General features: G+C 39.1%; 1 protein-coding gene, 1 long non-coding RNA gene and 1 other non-coding gene across 4 annotated transcripts; 2 read left to right on the forward strand and 1 right to left on the reverse strand.

Moving 5' to 3' along the window:
- Positions 1-530: 530 nt before the first annotated feature.
- LOC103701926 (uncharacterized) lies at positions 531-4,268 on the forward strand. 2 transcript variants are annotated; one of them, XM_089924503.1, is made up of 2 exons: positions 531-1,862; positions 4,014-4,268. In XM_089924503.1, exon 1 carries the CDS (start codon positions 615-617, stop codon positions 1,827-1,829), a length of 1,215 nt encoding a protein of 404 aa, XP_089780629.1. In that variant the 5' UTR covers positions 531-614; the 3' UTR covers positions 1,830-1,862; positions 4,014-4,268. The 2 variants fall into 2 exon arrangements, with proteins under 2 accessions (XP_089780629.1, XP_008782369.2); XM_008784147.6 differs by having other exon boundaries at positions 4,046-4,268.
- Positions 4,269-6,051: 1,783 nt separating this feature from the next.
- On the forward strand, positions 6,052-6,125 carry TRNAN-GUU (transfer RNA asparagine (anticodon GUU)). The gene has a single exon. It is a non-coding gene; the product is annotated as a tRNA-Asn (tRNA).
- A 5,786-nt stretch (positions 6,126-11,911) lies between these two features.
- Positions 11,912-16,864, reverse strand: LOC103701927 (uncharacterized). Its single transcript, XR_015967557.2, has 3 exons — positions 16,635-16,864; positions 16,354-16,441; positions 11,912-13,263 (listed from the first exon to the last, which is right to left on the reverse strand). It is a non-coding gene; the product is annotated as an uncharacterized LOC103701927 (long non-coding RNA).
- Between the last annotated feature and the right edge of the window lie 342 nt (positions 16,865-17,206).

The following is a 17,206-nucleotide window of genomic DNA, read 5'->3' on the forward strand; positions in this document are numbered from 1 at the left end:
CCCTTTCTTTTCATGCGCGAGCTAAACACTAGCTTACATATCGCAACAATGCCTTGGGTGCAATTTCAAAGGTAGAACCGTGGTCCCCCAAAGGCCAACCAAGCCAAATTCATATGGAAGAACTTATAAGTAGTTTAACTATTAACTGAGGAACAAACATAATTTCTCTCAGCTCATACATGAAGCTGGTGGACTGGCCAATCTCTTAAGTTGGCAACTTAGGAATATATAGGTAATTATTACTCGACCAGGAGACATACATACATACATACACACATACACACACATACATACAGATATTATGTTTGTTCGACATAATCCACATAAAACCAAAGCCGGCATTGTAATCTGCCGACTTTATGTGGAGCTGGCATTTCCGGGACTTCCGCATGATTTATCGTTGAATAAGAAACCTGGAAATAATCTTCCTCACGATGCAAACTCAGTTTCGCACGCCTCGCCGGATTTACCGGGTATATCGTAACGGGATTCCCGACCCGGGAACGTTACATACATTAGAACGTCTCCGGTTTGACCCTAAAAACCCTCCAAAACCCTATCTCGCTCACCGATCTATCCCTGGCCGAAATCCTTCTTCCCCAAATTCCCTCGCCATGACGCTGCTCGATTCCATCTCCCTGGCCGCGGCGGAGGCCGAAGCCGGCGGGAATCTCTCCTCCCCCTCGAAGTTTCCCATCGTCCTCAACGCCGATGACATCTTCCCCCAGTTGAAACCCGATTCCGAAGCCCCCGACGGCGCCTCCTTTGTCAAGCGCGTCTCCGGGTGGAAGATCTCCGAAACCGATGCCGAGATCGCCGAATTAGCCGCCGGTTTCGCCAAAACTCTCAGGCGCAAACTCAAGAAAACCGGATCCCTCGATCAAAGCAAGTTCTTGGGGCTCCTGAACTCGTTCCTAAGGAACAACGCCGAAAAGATCCGCCTTTCCCTCGGTTCCGATCCATCAGACGCGTCTGGTCCCGACTTCACACGCGCGGCGATCGAAAAGTTGGGGTTCTTGATCGGCCGCGAGGTCGCCGCGTTGATCGCGGAGGGCTGCGTTGTTCTTGAGCTGTGGGAAGTGCTTGAGAGCCTAATTCTCCAGGGCCTCGTTGGGCATCTCAACTCCATAAATCTCGTAGAGAAGCTTGTGGAGAAGAGCCAATCGGAGTTGCTTTGTCTTTTCGTCAAGCATGCTCCGGACCTTCGATCCTCGGAGCTTCTCTCTGTGCTTAAATACTTCTTATCCCCTAAAGAGGATTGTTATGGCAGCATGATTGGGGTTCGGAAACAGTGGGAAAAACAAGGTCTTCTAGCCATCGAGAAGGCCGTCCAGAAGGGTATACCTAAGAAGGTATCAAATGTAGCTAAGGAAGCTTCAATTCTTCTAATGATGGCTTATGATGGTTTCTCGTCATCGGAGCTTTGTCTCCATTATGTGTTTGGATCGTCAAATTTAGATGGGCTCATGCTGTCTTCGGCAATTTCGAAACTTGACGGGTCGGAGGTGCTGGGTTTGATTCGGTACTTTGTGAAGTGGTTGGAGAAGTACCAGAGGTTCCCGGAAGCACGGCCTTGCCCCTCAGCTGGGTCGGTGTTGGGACTGAAGGCATGTGAGAGTGTTCCTTCGATGGAATCAGTTCTCAGAGGATTGGGGTTGGTTTTGGATGAGCATTTTTCGTACTTGGTGTTGAATTCGGAGTTCCATGATGAGATGAGAGCGGCGGGGAAAGTTATCAATTCTTTGGCTTCGGAAGCTGACTCATGTTTTCTGGTGGATAATATAATCAAGTATTTGCAGTTAGAAGTGAGAAGGAATGAAGATTTGTAGGATGAGCTCCTTCTGTGTTAGCAGATGTCTGAGGTGAGACAAATTGGAGGTTTGTAGGCTGAGTTTGTTCTGTGCTGTTAAATGAACGATAGATTACAATCTTCTTTAGAATTTTGTTTGAAAAATTTTAGTACTCATATCGGAGTCTTGCTTTTGTTTCTTCCTTAGTCCTTGTGTTGGGCTTTTACCGCTGCAGCTCATGGATGCTTTGCTATCCATATGGAAAGGGGTCTTAACCTGTATTTAGAACTTATGCCGTTATATTGAAATTTCAATCCCCTGTGATGCTGTTTGAAGTTGTCCATGTCGCTTAGCTGCTAGTGCAAGAGTCTCTTTCTTTTGCTGGGTAGTTCCTAAAATTTTAGCTGATCTTGTAGTAGTATCATCATTCATCATTCTAGATACTCGCTGGAAATTAACTTTATAGATGTGCTCTAGGTTGTTCTCACAATATATAATATAGTTAAAATGACTAAATCTCCTCAACATTTGTTTGGTTTTGATACAAATGAATTACAATGAACTTTGTGATGGCATTTCCTTCATTCTTGAATGAAGGAGGTGATAACTAGCAAAGATTGTAAACTGCAATTGCCCTCAAAGCAGTCTCTGACCTGTAGTGTGGGTAAGATAGAGGGAACATCAATTTTCCATGCAGAAAATTTGAAGGATTACTTTTTCTTTCATCGGTTAGTTTTTTAAAGGGATGATAAGTCTGGTAAGATAGTGTTAAAGAATGAGCAAGGCCTGCTCAAGTATTGCCGAGTGTTTCATGACTTGATTGAATTGGCACGTCAAAAAAATCAACCAAGTAATGTATTTAGTTTTTGATTTATTCAAGACCTTAACTCAATTGAGTTAGACCAAGTTGTTGCTGAGTTTGTAGGAGTTGAGGATCAAGAAGGTGATGTTGATATGCAATCCTATTTCGCCACCATTGACCAAAGATAGCTGTGGTCTTTTTGTGTGTGTGAAAAAGACTAGTTATGCACAAGTGATAAACAAGAGGATCATGAAAACTTTGGCATTTCTCTTTTTTGTGTTGATTTAGAGTTTGTATATTTTTTAGACTAAATGGCTTGGACATAATTGACTTTGACAATTTCTAATCTTAATTGACCATCTTGGGTAATGTTATTCTCCTATTTGGTTGTGTATATAGTTGCTTCTATTGACTCTATGACATCTATGTACTCTTCATGATTATTAGAAGATCAGAGGATATTGAATTGAAATTGATTATAAATATTTGGATTGATTGATTATTTTTTTATGGATTTATAGAAGCATGTTGTGTACAATATATATAGTAGAGATAATATGTGGGCGTCCACACAACAATCCTTACATGATCGGTCTTGACCGGATGATTGGGGGGCTCAGCATCGATGATCCAAGCCATCGGATGTGATCTACTTATTAGAAAATTATATTAATTGGAGATCCGTCTCCCCATCTATGCATCTACAAAAATGGATAGTTTGAAAAACACAAAATAAGGCATGTTTTTCAATCACTAGATGTATAGGCTAGAGTCTCCAAATCATAATTTTTTTTTTTTTTGCGTAAAGCAGTTTAGACATTGTAGATTATATCCAATGATCCAGATTATCGATGCCGGGTCTCTGGTCATCCATGTCAAGGCCAACCTTATTAGGGCTGTTTTGTGGATGCCTTAATATTAGCTCTACTCTCTCTCTCTCTCCCTCTCTCTCACTCTCATAACTCAACCCTAGAAGCTGTTTTGACTCGTCTAGGTCAACAAAATAGTAGAAGGTGAGTCAAGTCTGAGTCCCGAGTTTTGCAACCTTGGTCCCATTTGTTTGCTTGTTGATTATTTGATAGTGGAATGATCTGATGATCAACTAGTGAAGGTTGTCAGTCATTTTTTAATATAAATTTGTTTTCTGCTGGTTAGCAATAGTGGTCTGGTATGAGAGATGATGGATGTATACGAAAACCTCTGTGATTTAATGATTTTCTGATATTTTCAGCAGTTGTCATTTTTTTTCTTTCTAATAGACATGATTTCGTCTTTTGAGATAGATAAGCCAGCCAGAGTATACAGTGGGACAAAGACTCCTATGCTGTAGTCTATTACTTGTACAGATATAGATTTAGAGTTGAAGTCTTGTGTATCTTTCAAAAGTGTGGTATTTGTTTAATCTAATTGCAATTTTACAGCGCAGGCGACAAATGGTAATGTAATTATGCAGGGATAACATGCTGGCGACAAACAAAAATGTAATTATTTAGAGATGACATAAGTTACAAGGGTTACCTTGATGAGTGGGAAGCCAATCCATGTCTGAAATGCATTCTGATGGAGAGCAGCTGAACTGTGCCTTTTTTAGCACCTTGATCGTCGTTAGAAGTTAAATCCGTCATACGATCTTATGGCCCTTCTTTGTCAAGAATAAACAATGATAGTTTGTCAAATCTTAGACTCAAATTTTTCATTGTTTGTGTAGATTATCTATACAACTTTTGCTTGTCTGGTTTTTCCTTGAAGAGATTTCTTTTGCTCTGCTCTCTCTATCAACTCGTGTAATATTATCAGCTACTCAAAAATCAAAATGACTTTCCCATCTCTTAAAGATTTTCTAGTTTCTAATGATAATATTGAGGCAGCAGCCTGTGTTTTCTTGTTCCTTCTAGCAATTGAAATTATGATAATGGTCCAATTCAGAAATCAGGTTTTGGATCTGCTGAAATAATCTATATTTGCCTCCACCTCGAAAGTTTGCATCTCCGCACCTTGAAAGTCTGCATCTCTGCTGGCCTATAAAGTTCCATGAATCATGATTTCCATGGATTTGAAAGATGGATTAAAGGTATTTTGCAGAAGTTCATGGCTTACATGCTCTACCATCCAACAGCTTTTATAAACTTAAGAGATCTCAAGCTCGATATTAGACCATTGATGGTTGTTTTGATGCATTTTGATCATTTACCGTGAAAGGCATCAATGTATGTTATAGAGAACTGATCATTGGAATTACACACATGACAAGCATTGACAAGCAATTTGGATGGTTAAAGGAGTTGTCTCGAATATATGAGTAAATTATTCTCATATTAATTTAGAGCTGTAAATGGGTTGGGGTCCACCTGCGACCCAACCTGGTTAGATTCAACCCACCAATTGACCTGTATCTGATGACCTGTGGGATGTGTTAAGTTTAAAAAGTGAACCTGCTCTAGGATGGGGTCGGGATCTCATATTTTTCGACTAAACCTAGTTTGTATAGCATTTGGGTCTAATTTGATTTAATAAATATAGGTCCGACTAGTTTGGCCTGGCATGAAAACGCACATCATGTAAACCTCTTTTTCTTTCGCTCTATTCATTTTTTTAATTTTGAATGAATTCTTATTTAAAATATATTTTTTTTCATTTCAACACTATATCTCCTTTCATCTATTTTTACTTAATTATATTTAAACTTTATATTTCATTGTTTAGTCTGGTGGATTCTTATTTATTATATCCTTAATGGTGTGTGGCGTGTGTTTATAATATTTTAAATGATGCATATTGTAAATTAAAGAATGATAAATATGCTTGGATGAGATTAAAATTTTGAATGAAAATTCAAATTTAAGTTACATGAAGGTGATATTCAATTTTGACCTAATCCGATGATTCGCTGGATTTGACGTACTTTTTAAGAGCTAAGGGTGAGAGTAAATCAGATAATATGGATAGAAATATAAGCATTCGAGTAATATTCGCATTTATATCCATATCTTTCGAATAAAAATAGATATGGATATGGATAGACAACTATTCAATTTGTATCCGAATATCTATCCTATTTGTAACTCTATTTAATTTTATATAAAATTTATTAAGTTTTAAAAAAAATATATAACTGCACTAACATGTTATTTATTTGATTTACTATCTACTTAGCGATATAATTGATTCTACGAAAGTAATTGATTTGTAACTGTATTTGTTTGAACAAATATGGATATGAATTTTTGTATCCTATTTGTTGGACAAAACAAATATGAATATGGATATGTTGATTTTCGTCCGTATCCAATCCAATTTCAATTCTATTAAGAGCCTAGCCTAACCCTTAGGTCTGGTACCAAAATCATGGGTCCAGCATGAAATCAAGCTAGGTTTGGGCGAAGCACGGCTTGACTGTGTTGGAGTTGTTTGCTACGTTATTCACGTTATTTAAAAATTTATTTTCTAAACAACCATGTGGCTGGAGTAGCTCAGTTGGTTAGAGCGTGTGGCTGTTAACCACAAGGTCGAAGGTTCAAGCCCTTCCTCTAGCGTTTTATTCTTTTTGCGTCGCTGTTGCTGATGTTTTCTGTGTTTGCTGTTCATGACCAATCAAATATGATTTCTATGAAGAAAGAAAGGTTGGCCTAAGAAGCACAATAGGCCTACAGAGTTGGTTCTTGATATTCCCATCAATATAATTTGCATTGAGAGACCTTCCATGCATGAAGAGCTTAAGATGGCACCCATTTTTATTTTATTGTGGCTTAAGATGGTTCAGGTAACTACAAGACCATCAAGGCATCAATGAGGAGCAAAGATGGTCATCATTTGCCTTTGAGAATGAAGGAGCCAACAACTGCTGAGATTAGCCGACGCCACTAATTCTTCTTTCTTATTTCTGTGTGTCGTTGCATCATTTCGCCATTTTTATCAAAGCTGGGGGAGGGTCATCTTCCTCCATTTATTTTTCCATTAGAAAACGACTCCACAAATAATGTTGGTTGTTGAACTGTATTATTAATTGCACGATTTTTCCTTATGCGAACTGCAACGAAGTGATTCGTTATCATTAAAAGCCAACTTCAGAACTAGTGTTAATTTGCTTGTTGAAGGAGCGTGTTAGGTCTCAATCAGGAGCGTCTGAATTACCTCCATGGCCCACTTGGTTTCAGGTTTATCCTGCCAAACGAGATAGCTTTTCTATTCCTTATCGGGGAGGGATAAAACAATTTCGTATATATGGAGGGATGAAATAACTTTAAACCCCTAGATAGGGGCTAAATTTATTCTAGGACATGCAACCAAATAGTACCTGGACTTATCCCCAATCATTATACGGAATAGCGGATGTTGTCATCAAGTAGCAGTTGGATATATCCTCCGGAAAAATAAATCTCGGAGGAATAATCAAGAATTTCTATCCCCCAAATTTTTTTCCGGTAGCCAAATCGGGCCTAAAGATGTGCCCGATCGAAGTCTATAGCACTGACTGTGCAGCAAACTGGCCACGGCTGGGGACTTCATACCCATCTAAACTAACTTTGTTATTAAACTGGATCTCTAAACAACTAATTAATGATGGCATTCTCCAGCCCGTAGAGTCTAATAAGGTTCCGAACTGGATCTAAATTTAACAAGCATTCATACCTTGCACCATGCGCACCATATCAGCGGTGCACCGTAGAAACAAATCGAAACTAGGTTCGCAAACCGGCAATCCGAAATGAGCGCAGGATGCATGGAGCCCATAGAAAGCAAGATGCAGGATTGGTGTGGTGCAAGTATAATAACTCAAAAGTATAACGGTAGGTGCCCGGATATTTTTAGAATTGAAAAAAAGAAAAAATTTGTGCATCTTAAGCAGCATCCAGAAGAACCTTTGTGCTGATGCTGGTGTTAAGATTCTAAGCTCATCAAATTAAATTATTTTTTCTTGACTTGTTGGACGGGCCACATGATTAAAGCCATATTTATTGGCTCTTTTGTTGGACGAGTCAAATTATTACACCGTCCGTGCCATTCGCATGAATGCATCACCCATGTGCTCATGAATCAAATATGGTCCCAACTACGTTTAAAGTCGAGAAGGAAAGACGTATTTTCTAATCCAAAGAATTTAGACCCTTGTGCTGAAGCACAAAAAATAAGTCTCATATTCTCTGACAATTGCCTCCCGAATTTTTATATGATGAATCTCCTAGCAGTAAACGATCCATCACCTATTTTGCATTAATCCAACATCAGCTAACCTGCTTGAGAAATGGTTCAGAACTGCAGCCAAGAGACCTTTACAATAAAGAATAAAAGGAAAGGAAAAGCACCCACCTCCTCCTCCCTTCACTTCTTCTTGCCAAGCCTTTTTCCCATACCAACCACCTTCTTCTCCATTCATTTGCTATCATACAAATCTATAGGGGGAAAAGAAACGTCCAAAGAAAAGTAGAGAGAGAGAGAGAGCCGCTTCCTACATATTTCCCATGGCAAATTCAAATTCACTAGCAAGAAAAGAGGGGAAAAATCCAACAACAAAGACAATGTACACTAAAATACAATCAAATCCAGCGTCATCATGAGCGAAGCCACGAGCAAACCACCGAGAACATTGTTCGCCAGAGGAGGGGCCTTGGAAGCCGATGGTGGTGTCTTGTAGTACCAAGGGAAATAAGGCAATATTGGGTTAGGAGGAGGAGGTGCAGGAAAGTTGGCATATGGTGGTGGAATATATGGAAGATATCCCGATGGCGATGACGGAGGATAATTCCCATTCTCAGGCGTGCTTGGTGGAGGATAATTCCCATTCTCAGGCGTGCTTGGTGGAGGAGGTGGATATCCCGACTCAGGAGGGTTCTCGGCTGATGGAGGCGGCGGAGGGCAGTTGGTGACCGACGTCGGAGGAGGAAGGCATGGATATGGACATACCGGAGGCGAATAGTCCCCCAAGACCGATGTCGGAGGTCTAGAGAGGAGAACTAAGAGGAGCAGGAGGGCGGAGGTGGTAGGGGATAGCTTAGAAGGCATGGTTTCGGTGCTGGCCAGGAGGAGAGTATAGAAAGAGAGGAGGTGAAACGTGGGGAGCAAGTTTTGCGTCTTATAATGCAAAGCCAGTGGAAAGGTGAAAGGAAATAGGTTCTATCTATTGCTAACTTTGTTATAATAATTAAATAGTGCTATGAGAACCAAAGAATAAGTCCCAGGAAGAGAACATGGCTGACGAAGTCATGGGTCCCATAGGTAGGTGATGACATGGGGCTCGTTTGGTGTGCATAATATATAAGATGGTATGTCTTACGAGTTACGATTGAGTTCGGTTTTGGGTGTGAAGGAGTTAATTTTCCAGGCCAATTGTTGCATGCTAATAAAGTCACGTAACGTCAAGTGCCGGGGTCAAGATAACAATCTTTTTCAGAAATGATGGCTGTGGAAACCGGTTGGTGTCCGAAGCCGCGAGTCCAGGTCGATGCAAGGGCACCCCAACGGGGATTTGGAAGCTTTCACCGTGCGTCGGTCGTGTGATACTGTGACATGTGCTTTCCGCCTTCGCCGAGACTAGACGATGTGAGGTTTCGTATTAAAATGCCATGCAGTAATTTCTATCAAAATAATACTTGTCAATGTCACACCCCGTTAGATTCCCTTTTGGACCTTAGCTAAAATTGTTGTTGAAACCGCTTTTTACTTTGTAACTTTGAAATTCAAATTAGTTGTTACAAATCTATGTTTTACCAAATAGAAATGGACAGTGAGATGGAAACAAGGTTTTTATCCAAGGTGGTGGGGACCTAGGTTCAAATTCTATTTTCACCGGCATGGAGAGAGTTAGAGATAATTGAAAAAGGATCGCCTCTTATTTTGTGGTCTATTACCTACATGGCTCTTTCCTCTTTAGTCTTACAATAACCTATGCTCATCTAATATTAAAATAAATAAAAATATTATTTAAATCAATAATAATTTATATTTTTTAAAAAATTTCAGATAAATCATTCTACATTATTTATTTCTCAATAATTATTTTTTTTTATGTACAACAATTTGTATAGTACAATATACTTGCCATCTCATATCTTTTCCTTCGTTCTATTTCAGTAATATACGAAAGTTGGAGATAGGAGCGGCCCAATGTATTTGGAGGCCTATGGCCGTTTTATCTTTGAGTCCTTTCCTGCAATGAGCCAGTCTAAGGCGAACTCATATGAGGATTTTTTTTTTTCTTTCTATTTTACCTTTGAGATCTTTTTTATGGTGGGCTTTCTTTAAGCCGGAGTTTTAAACAACCGTCCAAGTTGCTTAAAAGTTTGGCTGGCTCTAGTTGGAGAGTGTAAATAATGCGGCTAGCGTTGCCGTGCCGGCTGGCGCTTGCTGACCCTCGACGTTGTCGAAGGAAGGCAATGTATAATTGGAGGACATTATAATTATTGAAAGCAAGGACGGATGGCAGATTCCTTGCACCACCCGAGGAAGATGACGAAGCCTCAATTACGTGTACGATGTCCCCTCCCCCCTACTTCTCCAAAACATGCTGCCACTCCTAACTCTCGTGTGGGGATCTCCGAACTGGTTAGTTGACACTTATAATGCCTTGCGGATGGGACTCATTCGTTGTTTTCCTGCAATGAATCATCTCCTTGCTTAATTAAGTTTGAGCATGCATGGTTTTAATTATTTCAATATGGCTGTATGTTTAGCTTGTACCACTCCTGCTAGGGATATCTCCTTCCAAGTCATTGAATGTTGAGTCATCGACCCTATTTCAATATTCTTGCCGCTGTTCGAGGAAAAGATAATTTGAAACTCTTTTCGATCCTTAGCTTTTTCTATATAACACCGCTTGATTACTTTGCATAAGGCACCCAATTTTTGGTGATGGGTTGATGTTCATTTTGCTTGAGGACTTGGAATGAGAAGGTTTCATTTAGTTATTGAAATAGAAACATTCGTCGAAATTACTATGACTCAGAAAAAGTCGATAAAATAGAGTTACTTGGCATAATTTTCTTGCAAATTATCGCATCAAGTTTTTATTTTAGCTTTTTTTCTTTTTGGTGATTGAAGATCGAGGCAATAATTGTACGTAACATCAATGACGGTGATAATTAATATTAGGTTTGCAAGCAGGCACCTAACTTTTGCTAATTCCCCTCACATACGGTCCCCATGGTTTTTTTTTTTTTTTGCTACGATCCCCATGGTTTTTAATGTGCTTTCCATGATCTTTCTCATCAAGCCTTCTAGGGTACCGTTTGTTGATCTTTTGGAGTCTTCTTTATGAACCGCTTTGCATGCTGAAAGAGATGCGTTTCTCGGGAGGGGCTTCCTACGGTAAAGATTCTAGAAAGCATTACTTTATCTTCTGTTCTATTTTCTAGCATACCTTTTCTTCCACCCTTTTTCTCTTTCCTTTGAACTGCCCACTAATTCCCCTAAATAACTCTCTTTTCCTCCTTGTTCATCAATCCGTATCAAACGTTGGAGCAAGACTTGTAGCTGGCTTCCAATTTGCGTCCAATAGTAATTGTGATGAGAGCGTGTCGGTGGTTAGAAAGGCTGCATGAAGTCCTTAGATATGTAGCTGGAAAAGACCATTTATTAGTTGGAAAAGTAAGTATCACTTCAATAAGACATATATAGTAGGGATGAAAGATGAATGGTTAATTAAAAATTGAAACAAAGTTGTCAATCACTCGGACAATACCTAGACATCTCCTTAATTCTCTTGGCTTTTGTCAGGGCACTGAATTCGAACTTTTTATAATAGTAAGCTTAAACCAAATTAGCCCCATGTTTATATCACTAACAACTTGCGACATAAGTAATCAGCTGAATCACCATGTTTATTATATATTTTAATGCATATGCCAAGTTAAATTGAAGTTTAGAAACATACATGCCTATTGATGCCAGGACTTTTACTATTCAGGGCTATCCTTCTCCAATATGCTTTGTGCACTCAGCTCCCTCTTTCATTTCCTCTTACTCCTGGCCTTTCGAATAAATGTGACACAAGACTTTCCATTTCTTGCCGGTATGGTCTACACGTTGGATATAGGTTTATATGTTAACATTATCTTATTCCACTACCACTCCTTTGATCCACAAAATGGTACACGCACCTAAACTCAACTGATTTGAATAATTGCCACCCATTCAATAGCGTGACAATTAAACTATATATCAGTCACAGATGCATGGTAAATAGGAAAAGATAGAAGCTAGCTCAACAGCCAGTGAGAAGACTGGAGTTATCTTAATTGCATTTTCCTGCTAATTACATAACACACACACACACACACACAGAGATAGAGAGATAGCATTGTTCATGGTATGAGCTCAAAAGCAATGAAACAACTGAACAATTTTATTCTAACTGAATCCATCTAGGAATCAAGAGTTCATCAAATTATCTTGAAAACTTTGAGGGAATTAAATAACAAAAGAGCGGAACACAAATCTACATTAAACAACTTTAATATTCTACAAATTGAGCTCCCACAGCCACCTCAGAGCAAGGCCAACAGCCCACAGCCCACCAACACCAAGAACTTCCCCATAGAACTCCGGCCAGCCCCATCAGAACGGTGGTACCCAGGGTCTACTGGATATAAGGTTGCCGGTGGGCCGAGCCAATAGGGTGGAGCTGGTGTATATGGTAAATTTGGGCCTGCAGGCTCATAAGGCGGCGGTGGGCAGAATGGTGGAGGAGGGCCTGCAGGCTCATACGGCGGCGGCGGTACTGGTGGAGATGGCGGTGGCGGTGAAGGTGGCGGCAGTACTGGTGGAGATGGCGGTGGCGGGCTCGGATTCTCACAAGGGTTCCCACATGGCGAGTTACAGGTGCAGTTCCCATCCAGTTCTCGACGTGGAAGAGACACTGCACCCCCATCTCTCATCAAAATTGAAGCTCCTATGACGATCAAACTCATCCATAATAGCGATTTCCGGCATGGATGCACCATTTCCCCAGCGTAAATATTGAAATACTAACCTGGAATCCCCTTACCAAGAGAGAATTCAGTATTATTTGCCTCCTTTTTGCTCTTCTTATAGTCCCCTCTTCTTCTTCTTGCTTCCAGGGGAAGGGTTTTCTTTGTTATTATTTCCCCACTATGTCCGAGCATGATGCAATGGACTTCTTAAGAGAAGGGTAAGGGTAAGCTGTCGTGAGAAATATGGACTCTTTCCCTCAAATTGCCTTACCTTTGAAAGTAATTAATGCGTGGGCCGCACTGCTTTTTGAGTGGGCCCCACGGTCAAAGGGTCCAAACTTTTGAGCCCATTGCGGTTTGGATGAGCTCCGGCTCATCCCAAGATTCCTCAATTTTCTAATGCGACCATCTGATATGGATCGGAGGGTTGTCGGTGATGTTGATCGGTTTAGGCTGTGGGCACCACTGCCGTCCGTCGGTTTTCACTGATGGTGATTGCATGGTCCATTGGTGAAGTCATCTCTTGTCGCTGGGTGCCAACTGCCCCGAATGAGATAGAGATTGAGATAGGGTTGAACCCATGACAGCAACTCCTCCTTTTAAAATGACTAAGTTGGCCTCATAATGATATTTCTAGGGCCTTCTATGTTACTAATGCCATTGTGGTAATGTAGCAGTCATTACATGAAATCATTTTGTAGACCTGTTCTCGAACAGCTGAAATATAATCAAAATACCTTCTTCTTCTAAAAATCCTGTCATTGCTCTGTTACAACAGGCATCATTAGCTTCAATGACTGAGCATAACAAAAAGAAACAACAATTTATATTTAACAATAAATTTATGTTTGTTTTAATAATACTAGTATCTCCCCAACTGAGTTACGAATTAGTGATCTTAATGAATTTGATGGGGCAGCATCTTTGCATCAAGATAACAATAACATAAACACAAATATATTTTGAACATAGTAATATAAAACAAATAAAAAATGTTTGAAAAAAATCAAGTAACAATTGTTATTACTGTTATATAATATTGTTATGCAACAAATTAATGCACATGCAAGGAATGTAATTTTCAGACCATTTTACATGCATGCAATACAATTGAGGTGATCGAAATGGTTAAAATCAGAATTATCAAAGGAAGACCTAAACTCTTGTTTCTATAGCTCAAGCAAAGGAATATTTGCCTTCTGCAAATATATATTAAGTTAATATATATTTATTTATATATTTTGCATTTCATTGCTTGATTAAAATTTGACTGAAGACTCTAAGACATCATATCAGACCTAACTGAAAAATAAGTCTGTCGGGCTTTTACATTTTCTATTATGCAATATATATTTTGCTGGTCCAGTTCCTTAATAAATGACTCCCTGTAGTGGTGATTTAGATGGAGAAATGGTTATGGATCATTTCAACCCCATTGCAGCTCTAACTTCAGAACCTTGATCAATCAACAAGAAGGGCATTTCCATAAAAAATCGAGCGAACAAGTGGACAATGGTCATGTACTAATTAAACATGCATCGGTGGCTGGCACTAGGGTTTTGAACACATGGCATAACTGATTTGGATCCTGGAAGAGAATAGAACAAAGGAAAAGGACACGATAGAGACGCCCTACCAGCCTGCTGCTATTAGGTTTGGGAGGATTCAGAAAAGACATAAGGGTGGGGTTGAAGGAAAGGGAAATTGGAATCCAAACAGGCATTTAATTATTGATAGGGAAAGGAAAGCAAACACGCACCAACCTCTTCCACTCAAAAGCATCTCTAGTCTTCACTTATCTTCCAAGGGCTTGGAAAACATAAGAATGTGCGTACAAAATTTTCTACAATTGAACTCCTCGTCCTCCTGTTAGCTTTCTTTCTTTTGGTCTTAATTTTAATGTTAAAGTTTCAATACCAAATTGGATCTTCAGTTGGTACCACGTAAATTTTTTTAAGGTGAAGTGTCGCCTGTACTAACAGATTGCATATCTTAGAGCTTGAAATATGTAGAGGCTGTGTTATTATCGTAGCATTGATGGGTTGTGAAATTTTAAAATACTACAACACTGACTTGCTGAACCATGTTAAACATCAAATATGCCACATAGAAATATAATATGTGAATTTAGTAATAACTTTCCAACACCAGGATGCATAGTAGCTGAACCAATGAATAGATTTTTGGGTTAGTTCTTTGTCCTACATTCCCCTAATAAACCTTAATAACATAAGTTGCACTCAGCATGTATCTATCACCATCTCAGACAATCTTCACCTTAAAGTCTGAGTCACCCCTAAGAACCTGAATATGTAATTGATACAGATAGAGATTAATCGACACCTGTAGTCCTGTGGCCATTCAATCTTCTGAATCCGAGACCGATGACAAATGATGAGATCAAAATGATATAGGGCATACTCCACCTATTATTCTCTAAATGGAGGTTAAGCTGCTCAATTGTCTTTTCCACCACATCATCACCTCCAACTTACCCTATTGTTAACCTTGTCTATATCAAGCACCTGCACCATCAACACACATCTCCATCTACTTCATCCTTATCTAAATATGAAAATATTCTTGAATCTAAATAATGTTATCATAACTAACTTCTATCCAGTCAAGGAAAACGTGATAGTGAGATGATTACAAGGAGGACCTTATCAGCCTTGTGCCTCATTTGGCTACTGTTTTCCATATGTGATTGTATAATTGTTATAGGCCTATGCTCCCGCAAAGCAGTAGGAATGAAGGCAATGAAACTTTGAATCCAAGCAGATAGACAGTTCTACTATCGTTAGAAATTTGATAATAGCACCAAGAATAACCATCTCACTAATTGGTTGAGAATTTAAAATATAAACCTTCATCCGTACCTTGTGTCGTGATATAAATGATCTTGGACATTAAGCTAGAAATGTAATTATTACTCCTCATAACCAGAGCTAACAGGACAAAATTTGCCATATTCTGGTCCTCAAATCTTACCCATAAAACTAGTGATGTTAAACTGCCAAAAAACCAAATTTGGATGATCAAGCACCGTCTTTGGTTAATCAAACACATTTCCATTAAAAAAAATCTTCTCCACATACTGTGATTCTGTTTCTTTCACCCTGAACTATCAACATAGTTGCTCAACCTGTCCTCGTCCATAATATCTAGCATTTAGTAACTGCTACCCATATCAGGATGAAAAACCATAAAGAATTGAAACAAAAAAAAAGTCTTTTTGTACTTGAGAAGAAAGCAGGCAGCATGACAATTTTGAGAGTTCGAAAGACATATAAGCTTCTTTATTTCCAAATTTTGATTCATCTCACTGTAGAAGGTCTTCCGAGTAAGCAATAATACCATAAAGAATTGAAACAAAAAAAAAAAGTCTTCTTGTACTCGAGATAAAAGCAGGCAGCATGACAATTTTGAGAGTTCGAAAGACATATAAGCTTCTTTATTTCCAAATTTTAATTCATCTCACTGTAGAAGGTCTTCCGAGTAAGCAATAATACCTTGCAGTGTCATGTCCCAACTGTTATGGGATTTACAGTAGTAGAGTTTAACAGTCTTAAGAATTATTAGAAAAACTGACAATTATTGATAATCTATAGCTTGATCTCATCAAAAATTTATATGGAAGACTTAGACCTAGGAGGTTTGATCATGCAATAGTAAGAATCCCGTAGAGGACGAATCATTCAAGTGTGGGTCAGGGTACTCGCTGATCATAGTTCTTGGCATTTGACTTGGTGAAACAACATGCAGAAGTTTGCAAACCATTCGTCACTTTAGCTTTCTGAAGGCAAAGCAACAGAATATTGGTATGCAAAAAGGTAAAAGGAAGCAAAAGAGTAACCTGAACGAAGTGCACAAAAGAGACCTGCCTGAGGCTTCAAGGGCCGCAGCAATTGCTAGGAAAAAAGACCTCAGAAACCTGCACCAAACTGAACAAGATTATGGTCAAAACTGGATGCCAGATATATTAATTAACAACAAAAATAATTATGGCTTAGTGCAAGACAGAATTAGCTGGATGTAAAATGAAAAAAAGAAAGCTGCAGCAAAGTAATCTTTAATGATGATGACCATAAGCAGCATATCAAGTACAGATGCAGAATCCAATTAAATGAACTGAACTTGAATCTCTAACCAAGATCGCAGAGGAACCTCTTTTGTTGAAGATTTAAAAAATCTGGAGTATCGTTGAGTTGCAGAGTGATGAATCTGCAGTGAAGACTTCCAGCCATGATTCAGGCTCCGATACCTTGTCAGGGCGAAAGGCCCAGATGCTGTAATATAAAATGATACCACTGACCAAAAAGGGCTTCATCCAAAATATAAAGAAATGACTCTGTAGGAGTCCTATACAAGTTGGAGAAGGTTATACAACATACTCATGTCATGTAAGTAAACATACATTCAGGCCTGTAAATTTTTACTGGTAGACTTCCCAGAGTTAAAAGTAAATTAAGATGAATAACAAGACACTTTTGGAAGAATGGAAATTAAGGCACCAGTTTTGGCTGGCAGTCACCTAAATTTCTTGCATGGCAACGCAGCTTCCTTTAAAGAAATTGAACAAGGAAGATTTTTAACAAATAACAACATATCAATAGAGCACTAGTTAACATTTTCTGCATTGAGCCTAACAATCTACATAAAATTCATTTGAAACACATATTCTAATGACAGAAAGCTAGATACTGTGC

This window comes from Phoenix dactylifera, chromosome 7 (assembly GCF_051530095.1).
Source record: "Phoenix dactylifera cultivar Ajwa chromosome 7, Ajwa_hap1_PhDact_Kaust_v1.1, whole genome shotgun sequence".
NCBI classification, from domain to species: Eukaryota; Viridiplantae; Streptophyta; class Magnoliopsida; order Arecales; family Arecaceae; genus Phoenix; species Phoenix dactylifera.